The sequence below is a fragment of the Urocampus carinirostris genome, chromosome 5 (genome assembly GCF_059441175.1).
Source record: "Urocampus carinirostris isolate Australia breed hairy pipefish chromosome 5, RoL_Ucar_1.0, whole genome shotgun sequence".
NCBI classification, from domain to species: Eukaryota; Metazoa; Chordata; class Actinopteri; order Syngnathiformes; family Syngnathidae; genus Urocampus; species Urocampus carinirostris.
This window is the reverse complement of record NC_142353.1, coordinates 23,545,651-23,565,353: the sequence shown is the minus strand read 5'-3', so window position 1 is coordinate 23,565,353 and position 19,703 is coordinate 23,545,651. Positions and strand designations below refer to the sequence as shown.

The window sequence follows — 19,703 nt, the reverse complement described above, 5'->3', positions numbered from 1 at the left end:
AACTATCTTAGGCAGGGATGGCGAGCACGTGGCTCTAGAGCCGCATGCGGCTCTTGGCCAATAAGAATGCGCGGATCTTTGCCTCATCATATTTTCTATATACTGTGGCTCTTTGCCTTGTTTTATGTTTCGTTTAGTTTTTTTTTTTGTATTGAGGGGTGGACACTTTCCTTGAAATCAACACAAGAACAATCCTTGTTGTATTGTAAGGAGAGGAATGTGTTATGGGAAATAATATGTTTTTAATTGTTTGTGTGTGTCTGTCTGTCATGGCAGGTCAGTGCGTGGTGTGGCTCTTTGACTCTCACAGTTAAAAATTTCGGCTCTTTTTGTCAAACTTGTTCGCCACCCCTGATCTAAGGGCCCGGTCACACAGCCGTTTGCGTCTGTTTCGCGGGTAAAATTTTGCGTTTTTTTTTTGCCCGTGGTTGACCGCGATGGAAAATGCGCAAAATTGGCCAACCCGCTGTTCATCGGTGGTATGCCCGCAAAACAGACGCCGGCGACTGTTCCGCTTCCTCTTCGCGTCATTTCCGCGTCATTTTCTCGTGTGGACCACGGGTATAAAAGCTGCCGAGCCGGCGTTATGCCGAGAGATGCATCCTTGCCGAGATTTGCATCCCCTCGCTACTACAACCACTTTTACCTCGTTTTATCTCACTTTTAGGGAATTTAATGGCGAACAAATAACCAAAACCACTTTGTCTTGCAATAGTTGGGAATGTAATACAACTTAAACCATTCCGTCTTTGTATTTGTTGTGAATGTAATCGAACGGTAATGCACGTATACAAATCACTTTTGAGCAGGTAACATGTTTATTTTGCCTTTTTCTATTCAAATCGCTCGCATTGAAACTGTTATGCACTCTAACGTAAAGCTTATTTCTGCATAATAAGCTTTACGGTAGAGTGCATAACAGTTCTCAAAAGTGATTTATATACGGTGTGCATTACCGTTCGATTACGTTCACAACAAAAACAAAGACGGAATGGTTTATGTTGTATTACATTCCCAACAAATGCAAGACGAAGTGGATTTGGTTATATGTTCGCCGTTACATTCCCTAAAAGTGAGATAAAACGAGGTAAAAGTGGTTGTAGTAGCGAGGGGATGCAAATCTCGGCAGGGATGCATTTTTCGGCATAACACCAGGCTGTAGAAATCATAACCGCTCAAGACACAGTCCCGTGAAGATTTCAAGCTATGGCACCGAAGAAGCCAATATGTTATTATTGTAATAGTTTTTCATTTTTATTTTATTATCTTGTTATGAAATGAAAAGAAATGTCAAGAAATGAAAATGGATCAAGACGAGGTCACTACGGTGACGGGGATCCATGTCCACTCCTTGACGTCTCGAGCACAACTGACGTGTGCTCGGCAAATCGCGCTGTATATACGCGGAGAAAGGCGTCTGACCGTCACACGCGTAACACGCTAATTTAACGTAATAACACCGCAATACAGGCGCAGAACATGCTATGACCGTGCTCCACCCACAATTACCCGCTGAAATTCCAAAACTTCATGAAATTTGGCTAAAATGTCTTTAATTTGGGCTGATGGAAAAATAGGTGCATCCTTCTCCCTGCCATCTTGCCAGAACGCCTCCTCCTCCTCGTCTCTGAACTGTGACGGTGACACGAAGAGCATGCTGAGATACAGCCCGTTTGTCTATGTTTGGGAAATTCAGTAGGCGGCTACTAGCAGCGTGTACTATACTGTATTTTTGACTTTGTATCCTGAAACGCCTTTGTAACTAAAGGTAATATGTTCCTGTTCAGGTAATTCGTAACCCAAAACTTTCGTATGTAGAGACATTCGTAAGTAGAGGTATCACTGTATATTGTATTTATTATGTTTGGAGTGTACCATGGCTGGTGTAGCGTTAATCACTTTTAATAGGTGGTATTATCACTCACGTTACAAGTTTCTAGAACATCTTTTGACGTGAACCCTAACGAGAGGCGGTCTATTAGAATCTGAAGCGGACAAAATTGTTGGACTCGGGCGTCACTACTGACAGAGCCACCTATACTTGAGGCATAAAAAGCCATTGCAAATGTCAGACAAAATATGGAAACGCATTCAAGTTGCCCGCAAAGCCAAGTCTGTATATGAATACTTTAGAGAGATGGGGGAAAACGTTCTAAGAACTGATTATATGGACTTGAAAAATCCATTTTGCAGCCATTTGGTGGACATGTGTTTGAAGTTCTATCTAGAAAGTCGACATGCATGCAAGTTCGGTACCTTTGAATGGAATAAACATGTTTCCAGAGGCATATACAAATAAACCAATTACATTTGGATTTACTCGTTATAAATGGACAGTAGTGTTCACTGTGCATGTCACTTTAAAATGCATGCATTTGCAGTGCATATGAGAAAGCTGTCAGCAGATGACCACTATTCAGGGTGTTGTCACGGGGCCGGACCAGATCGGCGGCAGGAGGCAGAAAGGGTGAACTCATTCGCGTTAACGATCAGTCAGTTTTATTAAGGAAATAAATGTCGTCCAACACTCAGGGACAAAACAAAACAAAAACAGGCTTACAGGCAAACAGGAACTCAGACTAGGAATACTCACAAAACAGGCTCTTACTCAGAACGGGCAAAAACAGGCTTCCTCAAGTCAGACAGAACAGATTAATGCAGAACAGAAAACGCAATGAACCAGCAACCGGCAATCCCCAAAACCTCCCTTAAGAAGCACACACGCAAATTAGACGATCTGCTACAGCCGGTGCTCAGGGGGCGGGGCCAGTCGGTCGCCACGGCGACCATGCTGGACATGACAGGTGTCCCCTTAATTTATGCTTTCATTTTTAAAAAATATGTTGCACCAAACAAAATGGTCAAAGACTTTAAGTGATAAGAGACATTTTTTACCTAAACAGTTGACGAACCTGGATAAACTGGAGGACACAAGTCCGAGAGATCCAGCCCAAGAATCTCGCTGCAGTCCGACTCCTGCAAAACTTTGCAGTCCATCCGAGGGTAAGTAATACACAAAAGCAGCGTCAAAAGCCTGGCTGCCAATGGATATTTTGGGTTAAATCCCTAAGTCCGAAGGAACGTTTCGATCGATACAATAATAGTTCAAGTCTTACCCAATCCTGGTCCTCAAGGACAGATTTTGTCTCTCATCCAACACACATGAGACACATAGTCAATACTTGAGTCAAAGGTCGCACCAATTTGGTCAAAAATGACTAACTGACTACTTGGATCAATTTGAGAAAGGTTTTGGTTCATGTAGTATAAAATAAACTTGTTTTGGGGTGTTTTAACCCAATACATGAAATTTGGGTGAGTTTTATTCGTCTGGAGCACTGTACCACATTGCTAACTTTTATGCTGAGAGTTTTCAATGTTTTTTTCCAGATGTCTTAGTCCATGAAATGAATAAGAATACAAATGTAAGGGTTTTTAATTATGATACAATCTAAAGAGTTATAGTAATATTAGAGTTGCTGACAGACTTAAAGTGCAAAACCAAGGGATGGTGATATTTTGTTTTTGTTTTAGATACAGTAATCCCTTGCTGCATTGCAGTTAACTCATCACAGTTTTGCTACTTTATGGATTTTCATCATGCATTGCATTCTCCATTCTATTTGGCTATACATATGCACTGCCCCTCTTTCGCTTATCTTTCTGCACATCAATGATGTTGTAGTCTCAATTGTGCGAATCTTTTTCATTTTTAAGTTCCTCTAAAAGCCATCAGGTAAACAAAACGTTCTGGACCCACAAAAGCACCAAAGGCAGAGGAAGATGCTTTCTATTGCCAACAAACTTGGACTTCTCAACCCACCTAACTTTCTCTGGGTCCACGTGCATGTCTTTGGCGCTCCTAAGTGGCTCCCTGGTGCTTTTATCCTCAGTTTGCTATTGGAAAAATATATGCCTTTTCTAATGCTAATGAATATAGATACAATATGTGATTTCTTAATATAATATTATATATATATATGTATATATATATGTATAAAACTGAATTACATATAATTATATAATACAGTTTCCCATAACGTCCACATAATGAAATAAGTACCATGTAAAGTGGATCGTGTCCTTAATTCAGTTGTGCAATAAAACGGTATTTTTTTTTTTTAAATATTGACAGAACAGAAATTATTTGTAAAAAAATGTTTATTAAGTAATGTACTTTTGTGAAGCAAATTCTTGAGCCTGTAAATTAGGTTTGTGATAGAGTATTTGATTAATGAACAAATAAATAACTTGTGGCTTTCGACTAAACGAACTGAATCCGTTATCCCCCTATTCCGTATTTGAAATGGCAAAACCGCGTCCGTCACCTACTCTTTTTCAGTATCTGGTCACATTTTTACTGAATAATTACAACGGCACCACATTCATTATTTTTGTTTCACAGACCTATTAATTTAGTAAATTGTACCTGGAAATGTTGTTTGAATGCTGTTATTTTATTGTGGTGGTATTGAGCACATTGTGCTTTTTTTGCACAGGGAGTATTAATCGTTTGGAGTCAGTTGGTGAAGATGATGAGCTCTATCTGGAAAATGGTGAAAGTCACTGTGACAATATGGAGAAGACTTTAAAGTCTGGCAGACGTAAACACTCTTTACCACAACAGCTCGATTCTTCTGGAAATAGACAGGTCAGTGAACAATAGAATTATTTCTTTACAATTAAAGGAGTCTTTCAATCATATAGATTACATTTCATACGATTGCACAGTAACTTGGGATGCACTAAAATATCTTCAGCCAAAGATGACAAAAAGTACGTTATGTGGTTTCGGCTGGAAAACAAAATCAAAAGACAATATGATTACATTACATCTAAAGTGAGGCAATCCATGCAAAGCTGTTTTTTTTTGGGGGGGTGAGTTTTTGCTCGTTGTGACTGCTTATTTATTGTTTTACACATGTAAAGGAAGGGATGGGAAGTCAAACGGGAGCTTTACCAAGGCTCTCCCAACAAGACATTTTCCTAAAAGTTTGTGTCTCTCTGCTTTCACGATTTTGCTGTCCACTAGCCGTACTTTGGGTAAGGTTTACATGATAATATTATAAAACTAACTATCTAAGGTACAGCAGTTTTAATTCGTTACACTTACTTTGTGTGTGACATTCAATCCGTTGATTGGCTGGAGCTAAGGCTAGTAGTAGGATCATTTATTTTGATATTATTATTTTACGATAGCGAGTATGCGAATGTGACTGTTTTGTTCAATTACACTGTGCCGACAACTGCACCAATTGGAAGGACCAAGTACGACCAACGTCATTAAATAAAAAATGATTTTAATAATGTCACTCACCACAATCAACGACATATCTTGTTTTTTTCTCCTCCATTTATTTCTCTGTTGAGATTACAATTTATGTTTGTTTGAAGCATTGACTTGCACTATATATGTATTGAATATTTGCATTTTTCTGTGGGAACAAAACATAAAATAAAATTGTACCATAGAAATACAACAATACACGTGAGGCTTGTTTGGAGGGTAAACCAGAGTTAGCGTGTATCATTTGTTTCTGTACTACAAGTTTAAAGTTATTAGCGGCACCAACAAAGAACAAAACATATCCCGGATGTGCGCAGTTATCACGCACAAGCAATTGAATCAATTACATAACCAGAATACCGGCAACAGTACCAATTTCAGTCTGCATGTATTAGTACTCAATGATGTAGTACTGGGCATGTGTTTTTCTTTGGCAATGAGAGACTGAAAAGAAACGCAAAAGGCGTGAGTGATAAACGAACAAATCTCATTGTTAACTTATGATAATACATTTATTGGAATGAATCAATAATCATAAATGACAGCACAATCATAAAATGTATATACATGTACTGTATTGCTGCTCATTAAACAGCAAATTACTGTGTGCGTGTACAGTTATGATGAGATTTTAACTTTTTTATTGATAGTTTTTGTATTATTTTTCCTTCAGGAATATCACATGATTAAGAAATCAGCACGTTCATTGAGCACCATTCAAGTGGAATCACCATGGCGACTTGTACAACCATCCATTATATCTAGCATAGTACTAATGAAAGGCCAGGGAAAGGTAAGTGTACTCTTGCTATGTAAGCTGCAACGAATGTCTCCTGGGAATAAAACGTTTTTAATGCTGCAAATGATATTTGCTCATTAGAACATTTGGTCGCTACTTTTTTTGTAGCAGTTTAAGTGTTTGCATTTGGAGCAAAACAAGGTTTATGACATTAATATCCTCTATATATGGAGATCATTTGGTGCATTACAATGAGATGTAGTAATGGGAATTCTGGCTCCTTTCAGATTTTATGCACAAAACAACTTAATAAGCAATTTAAAAAGATGTAGGTACAAAATTGTTATAATTATTTGTTAGTTCGCTCTGCAGATAATTTTTAACTCATTTAAACGTTTAATGTTCATAAACTGAGAAACTTTAAAGTCAAGCAACACGGTCCCTTTAAACACAACACAAAAAAGGTAAATCAAAAATATTTAATTTTAAGTGCAACAAAAATAAACCATGAACTCCAATAATAAAAGTTACATTTGTAAAAAAAAACTGAATGAATGCAGTTTTACACCTTAACCAACTCACCACACTTTAAAAACTCAACACTGCCCTCTAGCGGCAGAAGAGAGCATTTGGTTCGCATTTATTTTTTTTTAAATCCCAATTTTTGATATAAATTACCTGCAGACTTGCTTATTTTTGGGGCTTATAGACACAATAACACGCACTTAATATGTCCCCAAACAACAAGTGTTTACCATTAACTGTTCATATTTGCAATCTTAATTTGTTAGGGCCTAGGATTCAGCATTGTTGGTGGCCAGGATTCAGCTCGGGGTCAAATGGGAATTTTTGTCAAGACCATTTTCCCTCACGGTGCTGCAGCTGCTGATGGACGACTCAAAGAGGGTAACCTTTTTCTTTCCTATATATATTAAATTATGTAAATATACCCTTGAGGAAAAGATTATACACCCCCTGTAAAAATGTAACAGTTTCCTATGTGTCCTCATTGATATTAAACAAGGCAACACATTATAACACAGTGCTGATTCATACCCCGGGGGTGAGAAGATTTGGGTCAGGCAAGCATGTGGTCTCTCACTGGTGAGCCAGATAATTCTCCTTCACCTGATGCAAAGTTCAACCGAGGTCAATGCCTCTTTTCAAAAATTAAAAGAGAAATAAAAAAAGATTACCAGACACAGCTTGTCAACCACAAACACCAGTATCTAGCATCTAAATTAACCTTGGGGGGTATTAGTCTCTGGAATCGTGGTAGTTGATGGTGTGGTTGAAGAGCCGAACATGCAAAAATCCCAAGGTGATATCTCCCAACCCAACCAGCTCCCCGAGGCCCGGCAACACCCAGGCATGCCATTTCCAGCTCCAACAGCATTGCCCGCCAGAGAACCAGCCCCATGGTCAGGAGCAAACACCCCAAGTCCAGCAATGTGGAACGTAACTCAGCCAACCCTCCAGGGCCTCCACCGGTCCCAACTCCATCTCTGCCTATCCCCCCTGCCTAACTGCTTGCCCACCACCATACCACCAGCAGAAGCCCCCGCGCCACCCACAGCCTTACCTACACTGCACCACCCAGGCATGCTGCCATCTCACCCCCGCTTACCTCCCTAAAGCCCAAACGCGCCACCTAGTTCCCTGAGGCCTGAACCCTGGTACCTGGTCTAGTCGGGAGGGAGGGCAGCAGCCCCGTAGAAGCACTCAGGCCCACCCCACGCTGGCCCAATTCGGGGTGTTTTTTCCAGAGGGTAGAAGATTAGGAGACAGAGTAGGGAAGGATGGACCAGGAGACTGCAGCACTCTGATCCCACAGGCCTGACCAGGAGAAGCCTGGTGCTCATGCTAGCGAAAATTAGACCAAAACTAACCCTGTTACTAGGCTCGCCAGGTCCCATGCAAATACAAATAAAAACGGGGGGTAGTATGGGTTGCTATAGGGATCCTTCCAGGCATACCCAGTTCCCCCTAAAAGTAAGAATGCGTGAAGTGCAATACTAGGGCAACTTCGCAGTATGATACTGGTTTAAGAAAATTAATGATATTCGTATTTGTATTAGCTTTATTAATATCTGAAAGTTTTTTTTTGTTTTTGTTTTTTTTTACAGGAGATGAAATTCTGGAAGTGAATGGAGAGTCTCTCCAAGGCATGACACATCAACAAGCCATCAAGACTTTCAGGGTATTCTGAATGACAGTGAAGAGTTCAAGTTAATAGTTTGATGGCATACACTCTTAGGCATTTGTATAGGTTTTCAGATCAATGTATACAATCCATGCCATCACTTAGGAGCCATTAAAAGCCCCTGTGTAGCATGTTTGGCATATTTAAAATGTTGAATTAACATCTGAACATTTGCTCATCTTCATTTGCCTGTCAGCTCACAATGAGGATTGGCGTTGTACCTAATATTAGGGTGTATTAATTATTTGAAAAAGTAATTCCTGTTTAACTAGGAAATCAAATCCATTTAAGGGAACCTTTAACTGTAAAATCACTTAACAGTTATTCGACTGGTTTCAACTATGTAGTAGATTGGGGGATCATATGGGAGTTGCGGGGTCCTTCTGGACAGACAGTACTTTCAGGCACCGTACTTTGAGGGCTTCCTCCAAACTTTGAATTTAGTGGATCAGTCAATAATATCTCCCTGATCATCAGTAGAAATTTTATGAAATGAAATGATCTGCATTTATATAGCGCTTTTCAAGTGAATGAAGACTTCCCAAAGCGCTTTACAATGTGCTTCACATTTCCCAATAGCGGCCGTGCAGCCATGTAAGGCGCTAACCTGCATATTGAGGGTATTTTTGGGTTCAGTGTCTTACCCAAGGACACTTCGACATGTAACACGGAGGAGTCTGGATTCGAACTGCGGTCTACTGATCCCAAGACGAGTGCTCTACCTCCTGAGCCACAGCCGCCCCGATTTACAGAGCAAATCATTAAGAATTGTATTAACTTTTGAGGCGTTAGCTAATTAAGACGAGGATACCTATTGGGAAGTTTTATTTTCGCTAAATGTTTCTCCCAATAAAAGCTAGAGTCACAAGATGCTGGAGCAAGTGCCCTATCTCCAAGGTGTCAGCTTTGAGGAAAACCAGGTTGAAGCTATCACGCTTGTTTGTTCAGCAGGACAGTAGGTCTGGATTCATCAGAAATAAATTTTTTGCACTTTACCTAAATCATGTCCTGCACAATTCACATTAGTTTCCACTAAATAAGCAGTGTTATGATGGAATATAGAGGTGCACATATTCCTGTGCATGAAAGGCTTTTGAGTGACTTAATGAGTGAGAGCAAGTTCTAAGGCCTACAATGTAGCTTGTGTTTGGGTAGACATTGTGCAGAAATTATTTAAGTTCACCTTCTCCTCCTGATTTGCACAACCGCAAAGACTGGGTGGTTCTTGGTGACCTGGTTTAACAGAAAAATCATCTCAGTCATTAAGTTTAAAGAAATTTAGCACATTGTTATGCGATAAAATTCACAATACAAAGCTTGGCACAGCAATTAATAGTATTCAAGACATAAGCGGACTGCCGGTCCATTCACTTACCCTCTTCTCGGGAAGGTAAGAACTTAATAAGTCAAATTTTGTCGTCTTTTGATGCAAGAGAAAACATTCTCGGGTGAAAATCGAAATCAGTCATAAGATTTTCACATCCCATAGCACACTCCCAACAAGACCACAAACCACAGAATATGACTCTTAATGACAGCATAAAAGACAGAATGTGACATAAGAAGGGAGTGGGGAGAGGGACATAATAATGAGCATAAACCGCTGTTACTGGTTTCTTCAGCACAAAAGAATAAAACATAATTTCAAGTAAATGCTTTTGTGCCTCAAAATAGTATTTAAAAGGATCACTCACTGAACTAATCCTTTAAACTTAATTCAAAACAAATGTGCAAATAGTTGTATGCTTGTGTGTCGACATACAGCATTCGCTTGGCCAACCCTCTGAAATTGGCCAATGGTATAGAATTATATTGTACGTAAGTAACATAATAGTATCACTATCTAAACATTGTACACATTTCTGCTCTTCTTTTAGCAACTCAAAAAAGGCGTTGTGACAGTGACGGTTCGTACTCGCCTGCGGAGCCCAAGTCTTACACCCTGTGCTACCCCAAGCATTCATAGTCGCTCCAGCTCGCCCAACTCCAACACTACTGATGGTACCCCTCTTCTCTTCGGGATTGACGAGACTGATGAGCAAAAGGCGCCTGGTCTTGGTCCGAAAGACTGCATCATCATCGAGGTCACACTTGATAAAGGTGATGTGTGGGAGCTTGTTTGCATGTGCCTACTCACAGTAGCTATTCAGAAGTGAGAAAACAAATACATTCAAGCTACTAGTGTAATGTGTTCGATGTTGCTTTGAGATGGTCTAGCCAGAACTTCCTGTATTCATGCAGATACTAACATTAAACCAGGATATTGAAAAAGTCCGACATTGTCAAGCCAATAACATAAACCTGTTAACTATAGTGAAGTGGATGCCAGAGTCATCCCAATGAAGAACACTTCTTCGTTGATCCATTTTCTCTGCAGCTTATGCTAGGACACACCAAACCCAATGGGGGTGTTTTCCAATTGATGTCAATTTGTCTTGCACTAGTAGACGCGATTGGCTGCTGGGCGGCCCAAGAATCTCATGTCACGCTTCGCGAGCCGCTGGAGCCTTTAAATAAATAATTCAAATGACTTTTTTCACTTTGCTTGAGGCAGAAGCCAAATGGTGTACAGAAGTGTAAAACAAGGAAAAATGAAGTAAACACAAGAATTCTGCGTTGGCCAGCATCTTTTTCCCAGAAATTCGACTGTCAAGTCAAAGAATTGTGCAGTAGTGGCATAACTGCATCCTGGGAAAAACATCAATTAATGTGTTAATATCTAGTATGCAAGCAAGGGGGAACTAACCAAGAAACAACCTCCAAAATCATTTCATGTTCACGGATCCCATAATTGTAAGGCTTTTCGGGGCACCAATACCCATTGGGCAAGTACTTCGTGGTGGTGCCCATCCAAGTCAAGTCAAGTCAAATTTATTTATATAGCCCTTAATCACAAAAAATGTCTCAAAGGACTGCACAGGATTACAGTTACAAAATTACACAATTACCTGATCTTAAACCAGCATGCGGGCAAGGAAAACTCAAAAACCTCAGTGTGAGGAGAAAAGAGAAACCTTGAGAAAGGACCTCACATGTGGTAATCCCCCTTCCAGGATTGACCAGGGTGAATTACAATTAGCATTACTGTACACATAATAGTAAACATAAGGTAAGATGTTGAAAATGTCCGGAAAGTGCATGACATCAACGACGCCCCCAGCCTGCAAACCAGTCCAGAAAGTCTATGACGGCCACAACGCTGCCTCCCGTCTCTGCCAGCCGGTAAATGCAGGGGTTGACATGCTGCAGGTCAGACGCCGGTCCGCTGACCCATCCCAAATCATCCTTCTCCTTTGTATCAGCCAGGCTGGCGTCGGAAAAAGACAGGACAAAACAGAATATGAGGTGGGCATCAATCATATGCTTTGGAATAGAAGTGTTTCTTAAGCCTCGATTTAAAAACTTCCGTTGAGGTTGCAGATCTTATCTCCAGAGGCAGGGCGTTCCATAACACCGGGGCCCGGATGGAGAACGCTCTCGAGCCCGCAGACTTCTTGGCTCTCGGAGTCACAAGTAGACCGGCATTTTCCGAGCGCAGACTCCGTGCAGGAACATAGGGGGAAATCAAATCGGAGAGATAAGAGGGTGCAAGCCCATGCAAACATTTATATGTTAATAAGAGAACCTTAAAGTCACATCTTAAGTGGACTGGGAGCCAGTGCAAGTTGGCCAATACAGGAGTAATATGCTCAAACTTTTTGGTCTTAGTCAAAAGTCTAGCTGCCGCATTCTGAACCAGCTGCAAACTTTTAATGCTAGACATCGGGAGACCAGAAAGCAATACATTACAGTAATCAAGCCGAGAAGTAATAAACGCATGAATTAAAATCTCTGCATCTGATTGGGACAGCATCGAACGAATCTTCGCAATATTACGGAGGTGGTAGAAAGCTATTCTAGTAATATTTTTCACGTGTAACTGAAACGACAGATTAGGATCAAATATAACACCTAGATTTTTGACCGAGTCACTATGGGTGATATTACATTTGTCTAGGTTCAGGGTAGTGTTTGAAAACAACTGACGACAGTGAGCTGGACCAATAATCAACATTTCAGTTTTTTCTGGGTTAAGGCGTAAAAAAATATTTGACATCCATCTTTGAATCTCAGTAAGGCAAGCCTCCAGATTTCTAAAACTTAAATGTCCAGTTTTTTCCAGTGGCACATACAGTTGAGTGTCATCTGCATAGCAATGGAAACTAATATTATACTTGCGGATAATGTCACCAAGCGGGATCATATAAATACTAAAAAGAAGGGGGGCAAGTACAGAGCCTTGAGGAACACCACAAGGGACATTAGATTGTTTAGAGGTCAGATTGCCATAGTTAACACATTGCATCCTGTCTGACAGGTAGGACCTAAACCACGAGAGTACAGTTCCTGAGATACCAATGCGTTCTAGACGACCCAATAATATGTTGTGGTCGACCGTATCAAAAGCAGCGCTGAGATCCAGCAGCAGTAACATTGATGAGGCACCAGAATCTATTGTTAAAAGGAGATCATTGGTTACTTTAGCAAGGGCTGTCTCAGTAGAATGATTTGCCCTAAATGCTGACTGGACAGTTTCAAAAAGGTTATTTTCTGACATGAAGTCATTTAGCTGCTGTGCAACGACCTTTTCAAGTACTTTCGCAAAAAATGGCAGATTTGACACTGGCCTATAATTACCTAGGCTTTCTGGGTCAAGGTTAGGTCGCTTAAGCGTGGGTTTGATAATGGCAGACTTGAAGGCTACAGGAACAATACCCGAGGATAGCGATATATTAATAATATTTAAAACTGATGGTCCTAAAATCCCAAACAGATCCTTCACCAGTGAAGCTGGAAACGGATCAAGCAGGCACGTAGTTTGTTTGGCCCTACTGACCATCTGTGTTAGATTATCAAGGGACAAATCATTGAAAATGGAGAATGTTTCTGAACAACCGCTGACACAGTCCATACCTAGCACCTCCACATCTTTGATATAGGAGGAGGAAACAGAGCGTTCTTTTAAAATTTCATTCCTGATTAGTTGAATCTTTTTATTAAAAAATTCCATAATGTCATTAGCAGAATAAGTGCAACCATTTGGGTTAAGTTGTTGTCTGGTAAGTTTCGCCACTGTGTCAAACAAAAATTTCGGATTATTCTTATGTTCAACAATAATCTTAGAGAAATACGAAGCTTTAGCTGAGGCAAGAGCTACTTTATATTTCAGCAAACTGTCACACCAGGCCAGTCGAAAAACCTCCAGCTTAGTAGTGCGCCATTTTCGTTCAAGTTTTCTGCAACTTTGTTTGAGTAACCTAGTTTCTTCAGTAAACCAAGGTGTATTCTTCTTGGGTCGGAATTTATACTTTAGGGGCGCCACAGAATCAAGAACATTTACCAAAGCAGTATTGAAGTTGTTTGTAAGTGAGTCAACAGACCCAGTGTACGAAGGGAAGGCTGCAGTTACCGTAGGTAATAATTCTTTTAAGGCTAACACCGTTTTAGGGCGGATATTGCGACTGCTAAAGCCTAAATTTTCCTTATCACAGTAAACATTAAACAGCACCTCACATTTAACAAAATAGTGATCAGAGATGGCATTAGGATACGGTAACACTGTAACATTTGAGGCTACTACGCCACGGGTCAGGACAAGATCTAGAGTGTTCCCATCTTTATGAGTGGGCACATCAACTATTTGATTGAAACCAAATGTATCAATCAGTGACTTAAATGCAATTGCAAGTGAATTTGATGGGGAGTTTATGTGAACATTAAAATCACCAATAATTACAACATTGTCCGCATAAGTTACTAAGTCTGTTAACAGTTCCGAAAATTCTTCCAAAAAATTTGAGTATGGTCCAGGCGGGCGATACACAACAACTAAATAAATTGGTGTTGACATTAAGGACCTCATGTCAAGTCAAGTCAAGTCAAATTTATTTATATAGCCCTTAATCACAAAAATGTCTCAAAGGACTGCACAGGATTACAGTTACAAAATTACACAATTACCTGATCTTAAACTAGCAAACCAGCATATAACAAGTGCTTCAAACGTTTTAAAACTAGTAGGGGTATTAGAAGTAAATTTCAACCTATCTTCCGATATAAGAGCAACACCTCCACCTTTTTTGCATGGTCGTGCCAAGTGCGAACTCACAAAGTTAGGGGGAGAAGCCTCATTTAACACTACAAACTCATTTGGTTTTAACCAGGTCTCACAAAGGCCAATAAGGTTAAGATTGTGTTCATTAATAAGGTCATTGACAAGTAAAGCTTTGGAGGCTAGTGATCTAATATTAAGAAGGCCAAGCTTCAGCACTGTGGACTGAGCTGAAACCTTTCGCGAGTTTTGAACCTTAATGGCAACCTTAGTGGTAACCACCACAGGATTAGACTGCCGGTCCCGGGTCTTGTGCCTTGCATGACGGCAGATGCGGCCCGAATTCCATACCACAGGAATATTCCAGTACTGATCGTACTGGCTTCTGGGGTTTCCAGGTGCAGCAGAAGCCTCCTGATCGGACTCAGATACCTTTATCATCTGGTCACTGTTGTTTTTCGGTGTAAAGCGTCCCTCCGCTCTTTAGAGATGAGCCGGATTTCGGAATTGACGGGCAGCGGCATGTGACAATAAGCTATACAAAAAAAGGAAAATAATACATAATTTACATGGGTAAGTATAACACACAGATAGGAAAAAGAAATGGGAGTTTATAGACAGAAAGGGAGTGATTAAATATTTGTGAAACTATGCCGACCACATCAAGTTTTGACCAATGGTGAGAATTTTTCATGGAAAAACAGTCAATTCTTTGACCCCAAAAATAAAGAAATTCCAAAGTAATAATACTGAACTTGGTAAGCTCTGAAGGAAATATGGGAGTACTTCTGATTACCACTATATTTTCTGAACATGTACCCAACTGGGAAAATCAGATTAAAACGCTCAAAGAAACCATTGAAATAATATTAGGATGAGGATTCCAATAGTGTTCAAGAAAAAAAACTCAACAACTATACTTAATGTAAATAAGTAATCTCAGGTAACGGAAGGAGGAACTGCTGGCAACAATTGAATGGATGGACATTGTTCAGGAGCTTTACAGTCTGGTGAAAATATTTTATACCTTCAAACGTTGCTCTTTATAAGGTAATAAATATTAGAAGGAATGGAAAACCGTCCTTTGGACGAACTATTGAGTACTTGTTGAACTATCTATTGCTAAACATAGGTTGCCATTTGTGGCTATTTACTGGATGGTGCATACACACTTCGAAAATAAGACTAATGTATATTCATGTGCATGTGTACTTTTAAAGACTTAAAAATAAGACATTATGTGATTTCTTTTTTTTTTTGTTCCTTTTCCTTTTTTTCCCTAAATATAGAGGCTGGTGTTGGCCTTGGAATTGGAGTTTGTTTTCTTACTCCAGAAAACTCAACTCCTGGCATCTACATCCATAGCCTTGCCCTGGGATCTGTTGCCAAGATGGATGGTAGACTCAGGTAAGCATATTTTTTTTGTGGATAAGTCACTAAACTCCAGTCAGGTAATTTTAGTTAGCCCTTGTGTCATTCAGTGCCTGGGATGTGATCAATGTTTGTGTGTCCTCAGTCCTTGGTGCCATGGACCTGAAAAGATGCTTTGTGTTTGGAAAAAAAAGTGTTTTTTTTTTTCCCCTCTCTAGAACAAGGGTGGGTAAACCTATAGAGTCCCTGGCGAATTGGGTTAAAAAGTTGGCAAGGGGTTCTGGCCTGGACACATCCAATTTTTCTTAATTGCATTTATGAATAAAAATACATGCAGGCACTTACATGTTATTTACTGTATATTTATATTTGTCTCCAAGTACATTAGTCTCATCAGACTGTTTTTTAACGCTCAGAATTAAAGAAAAATTATAGTAGTATTTCTTTTGTATTTTTGTAGTATGACTTTGGTAGTATTTTTGTAATATTTCTCGAGTGTTATTTTTTGTAGTATTTATGTACCATTACTGCTGTAGTGTTTCTGTGGTTTTGCTGTAGTAATACTTCTGTAGTAATAGTATGAAAATGCGTTACAACTCCTATTTGAATATGTGACCAGAAAAGCTAACGCACTTTGCACCAGGGCCGACAGCATTTACCCTGCAGGGTCAGATTCAATCCGTCCAAATGACACATCATGTCGACTAAAAATCCCAGATCCAAAATCCACTTGAGGTGTAAGAGCTCAGGATAGTCCTTGTCCTTCTCCTGCATTAAGTCTCACAGCATCCAATAGAAGAAGCGAGAGAGTACCTTGCTTTTTGACAGCCACCTCACAGTGGAGTGCAGGGCAGGTCACCTGGAAGCCCTTGGTCCAGCTCAGCGATGAGTTGCTCCCTTGTGATGATGCAGTGAAAATTCAAAAAGTCAGGAAATGTTTGATCTGCTCTACACAGCCCCACAATCTCGTTCACGGATCCAATCGTGGCTGGCGTTGCATCCGTGGCTGTTGCAGTTAGATTCTTTATGGGCGGATTTGCTTTTGCAAATCCAGCCATCATTGTTTCTTTCACATCTATGCCACGGGTTCTGTCTTCTAATGGTACAATATCAAGGAGTTCTTCTTCGATCATACATTTATTTGACACAGACCGTGCAAACACTGCTAACTGAGATTTGTCTTGTATGTCCCAACTCTCATCGAAAGCCATACTGAAACCGTACTTTGGCAGTCTAAATGTGTAACTGGAGTGCCACATCCAATTACGCTGTCACAATATGTTCAACTCATTTTGTAACAATGATAATAAAGGTGGGGGCAGCACAGCGGAGCAGTGGTTAGCGCGTGTGCGGCACAGTTCTGAGGTCATAAGATCGAACCTCCGGTGTGGAGTTTGCATGCTCCCCCCGTGCTTGCGTGGGTTTCCTCCGGGCACTGCGTTTTCCTCCCACATTCCAAAAACATGCATGTTAGGTTAATTGGCCGGTCCAAATCGTCCCTAGGTGTGAATGAGGGAGGGAATGGTCTGTCCCTGTGTGCGACTGGCTGGCAACCAGTTCAGCGTGCCCACTGCCCGAAGATAGCTGGGATGGGCTACATACAGCACCCCCGCGACCCTACTGAGCATAAGCGGTGAAGATAATGGATGGATGGATGGATAATAAAGGTATATTCTATTTTATTCTTCTATTCTAAAATACTCACATCCTTGAAGGTCAGAGAGCAACTGTGATTCAAAAGTCGTATTATTATCCGATATTCTGTGTTCAACACTGTGGCGGGACAGTTGGACGTCTGATTCGCTAAGTTTTAGTTTGTTGTTCTCGGGACACAATATTTTAACGGAGTTAATAAGGCATATTCTAATGTATTCCACTTCGTTGGATGGCTTTTTAGGGCTTGCTGTGTTCCAAGACAGTTGAATCAATGCGAGAGTTACGCTCTCTGATGGTTTGGTAAACTTTTCAAAAAAACTGCCTCTGCTTTTTTACCTGACTTTTCAAAGCGCCCTACTTGTGCTTGCGAAGTTCAGTCCCTTTTAAAAATTCCTGTCAGATGTCAGGATGGATTTAGCTGAAGTGACGCTGAAGCTTTGAAGCTTTGAAATGCGCTAATGCTGTGTGACATATAAAGCAGATCAGCTTGCTGTTACGTTCAACTAAAAAAAAACGTGCCACTTTTAGAGATAATATGACGGAAATTGTTTCCAGAACGAAAGATGTTGCGCCGAAGATTCTCTTGTCGTCCGTCTGACGTCATTCAAACAGGCTTACCTGGTCAGCGGTAGGGGGGATGAATGGCAACCCCAGCCAAGAATATTTGATGCATGTCATGTGAAAGCTCCTGAAGAGCCACATGAAACTAGTTAAAGAGCTGCGGGTAGGTCAGGCCAGCTCTTCACACACCTAGTATTACCATGTAAAGTAATACTACTTCTTACTTAAATCTTAAATCTGTGTAAATGTTTACATAAATCGTCTGTATTGACCTACAGTAGGCTTGTACATTCATACTGTACTCATTTTCTTACTATAATGTTAAACTTTTGCTTTCTCTCTCAGTCGAGGAGATCAGATATTGGAAGTGGATTCAGTCAGTCTTCGTTTTGCTGCCCTCAGTGAAGCCTACGCCATTCTTAGTGAATGTGGCCCCGGACCTGTTAGTGTCATTATCAGTCGGCATCCTAATCCCAAAGTAAGTGTTGGTTCCTATAATTTTTTAGTATGCACTATTCTTTTCAGTTCAAAATTTCTACACTGACCGTTTGCTTGCCCCCCCCCCCTTTTTTTTTTATACCAAGAAATATCTTGACACAGTCAGCTACAAGCATTCGAGTTATTCCACACACATTTTGTACCCTTTTCTTTTTCTTTTTTAATATTGAGTTCACCTTGTCAACTGTCAACTGTGTTTCAGGTTTCAGAACAGGAGATGGATCATTTAATAGCTCAATCTACACAATGGAGCAAAATGAACAAGACACGACTGTCATCTCATTCTCAAGGTCTTCTACTTTCACCTAAATGTACTTTATTTCTTCTTAAACAGCAGACCGCAGAAATGCTATTTTATACCTCAGCATGAACCGGAAAGAAATCAAAATTATTGTATTTCTTGGACTACAAGGCCCACCTAAAAACAAAACATTTGCCAGAAATTAGAAAGTGTGCCTTATAATCTGTGGCGCCTTATAGACCAGAATATACGTTCAACAAGTTAGGAAATGCATACTTACAATAAAATGCTCCTACATACGGTAAATCGTTATGAAAGAATTAGGTTAATTTAGTTGTGAAACCATAGTTTGGAATATTTATGTTCTATAATATGTTCTATGATATGATATATATTTTTTTCTATTTTCTGATGTTTTTAATGCAACCCTCACTCTTACTGTAGTTTTAGTTTCCTGGCCTTATAGTCTGGTACGCCTTATATATAAAAAAAAAATAACTAACAAAATAATATTTTGAGGGTGCGCCTTATAATCCAGAAAACAAGGTATTATGTTGACTCTTTGTTCGGCCGCTCATGATTTTTGTTAGATAGCGATGCTTGTTTGCTACTGTCAAAGATAAAAGACGAGCAGATATGACATATGGTTTGGTGGTATGTTGGAATGGCGTGGAACTCTATAAATGTAAACAGATGTAATTTTACAAATGTTCCTGTAAATTCCATTCCCGCGATTCGTCAGACTGGTGATGAGTCGTGTCTTTACGATGTCATCAGTCACTGAAATATGTCACGCCACTTGTCATTGGAAAGCTTAAACTCTTGGGATTCAAGATATGATAACCATTTCAAAATCCACTCATAACAGAAACATCACGATCAGTCTGAAACAAGATACTCGAAAACTATAAAGCCCGTATAACCCAAAAGTGCTGTGAAATTCCACTCCTACAGTATATGCAAACGTGGTCACAAGAGTCCAGTGAATCCAACCATGTAAAATATTTACTCCAGAGGTGGTCAACCCAGTCCTCGAGATGCATGTTTTGGAAGTAT

At 40.1% G+C, this 19,703-nt stretch overlaps 1 protein-coding gene across 1 annotated transcript in view; it reads left to right on the top strand.

Moving 5' to 3' along the window:
• LOC148365803 (uncharacterized) overlaps positions 1-19,703 on the top strand; it is a 55,946-nt gene that overhangs the window by 24,880 nt on the left and 11,363 nt on the right. The window contains exons 8-16 of the mRNA XM_088336240.1: positions 2,904-3,003; positions 4,500-4,651; positions 5,961-6,080; positions 6,818-6,932; positions 8,153-8,226; positions 10,107-10,329; positions 15,610-15,727; positions 18,254-18,386; positions 18,609-18,696. Coding sequence (XP_088192366.1) covers positions 2,904-3,003; positions 4,500-4,651; positions 5,961-6,080; positions 6,818-6,932; positions 8,153-8,226; positions 10,107-10,329; positions 15,610-15,727; positions 18,254-18,386; positions 18,609-18,696 — 1,123 coding nt within the window. The remainder of the gene's footprint in view (positions 1-2,903; positions 3,004-4,499; positions 4,652-5,960; positions 6,081-6,817; positions 6,933-8,152; positions 8,227-10,106; positions 10,330-15,609; positions 15,728-18,253; positions 18,387-18,608; positions 18,697-19,703) is intronic.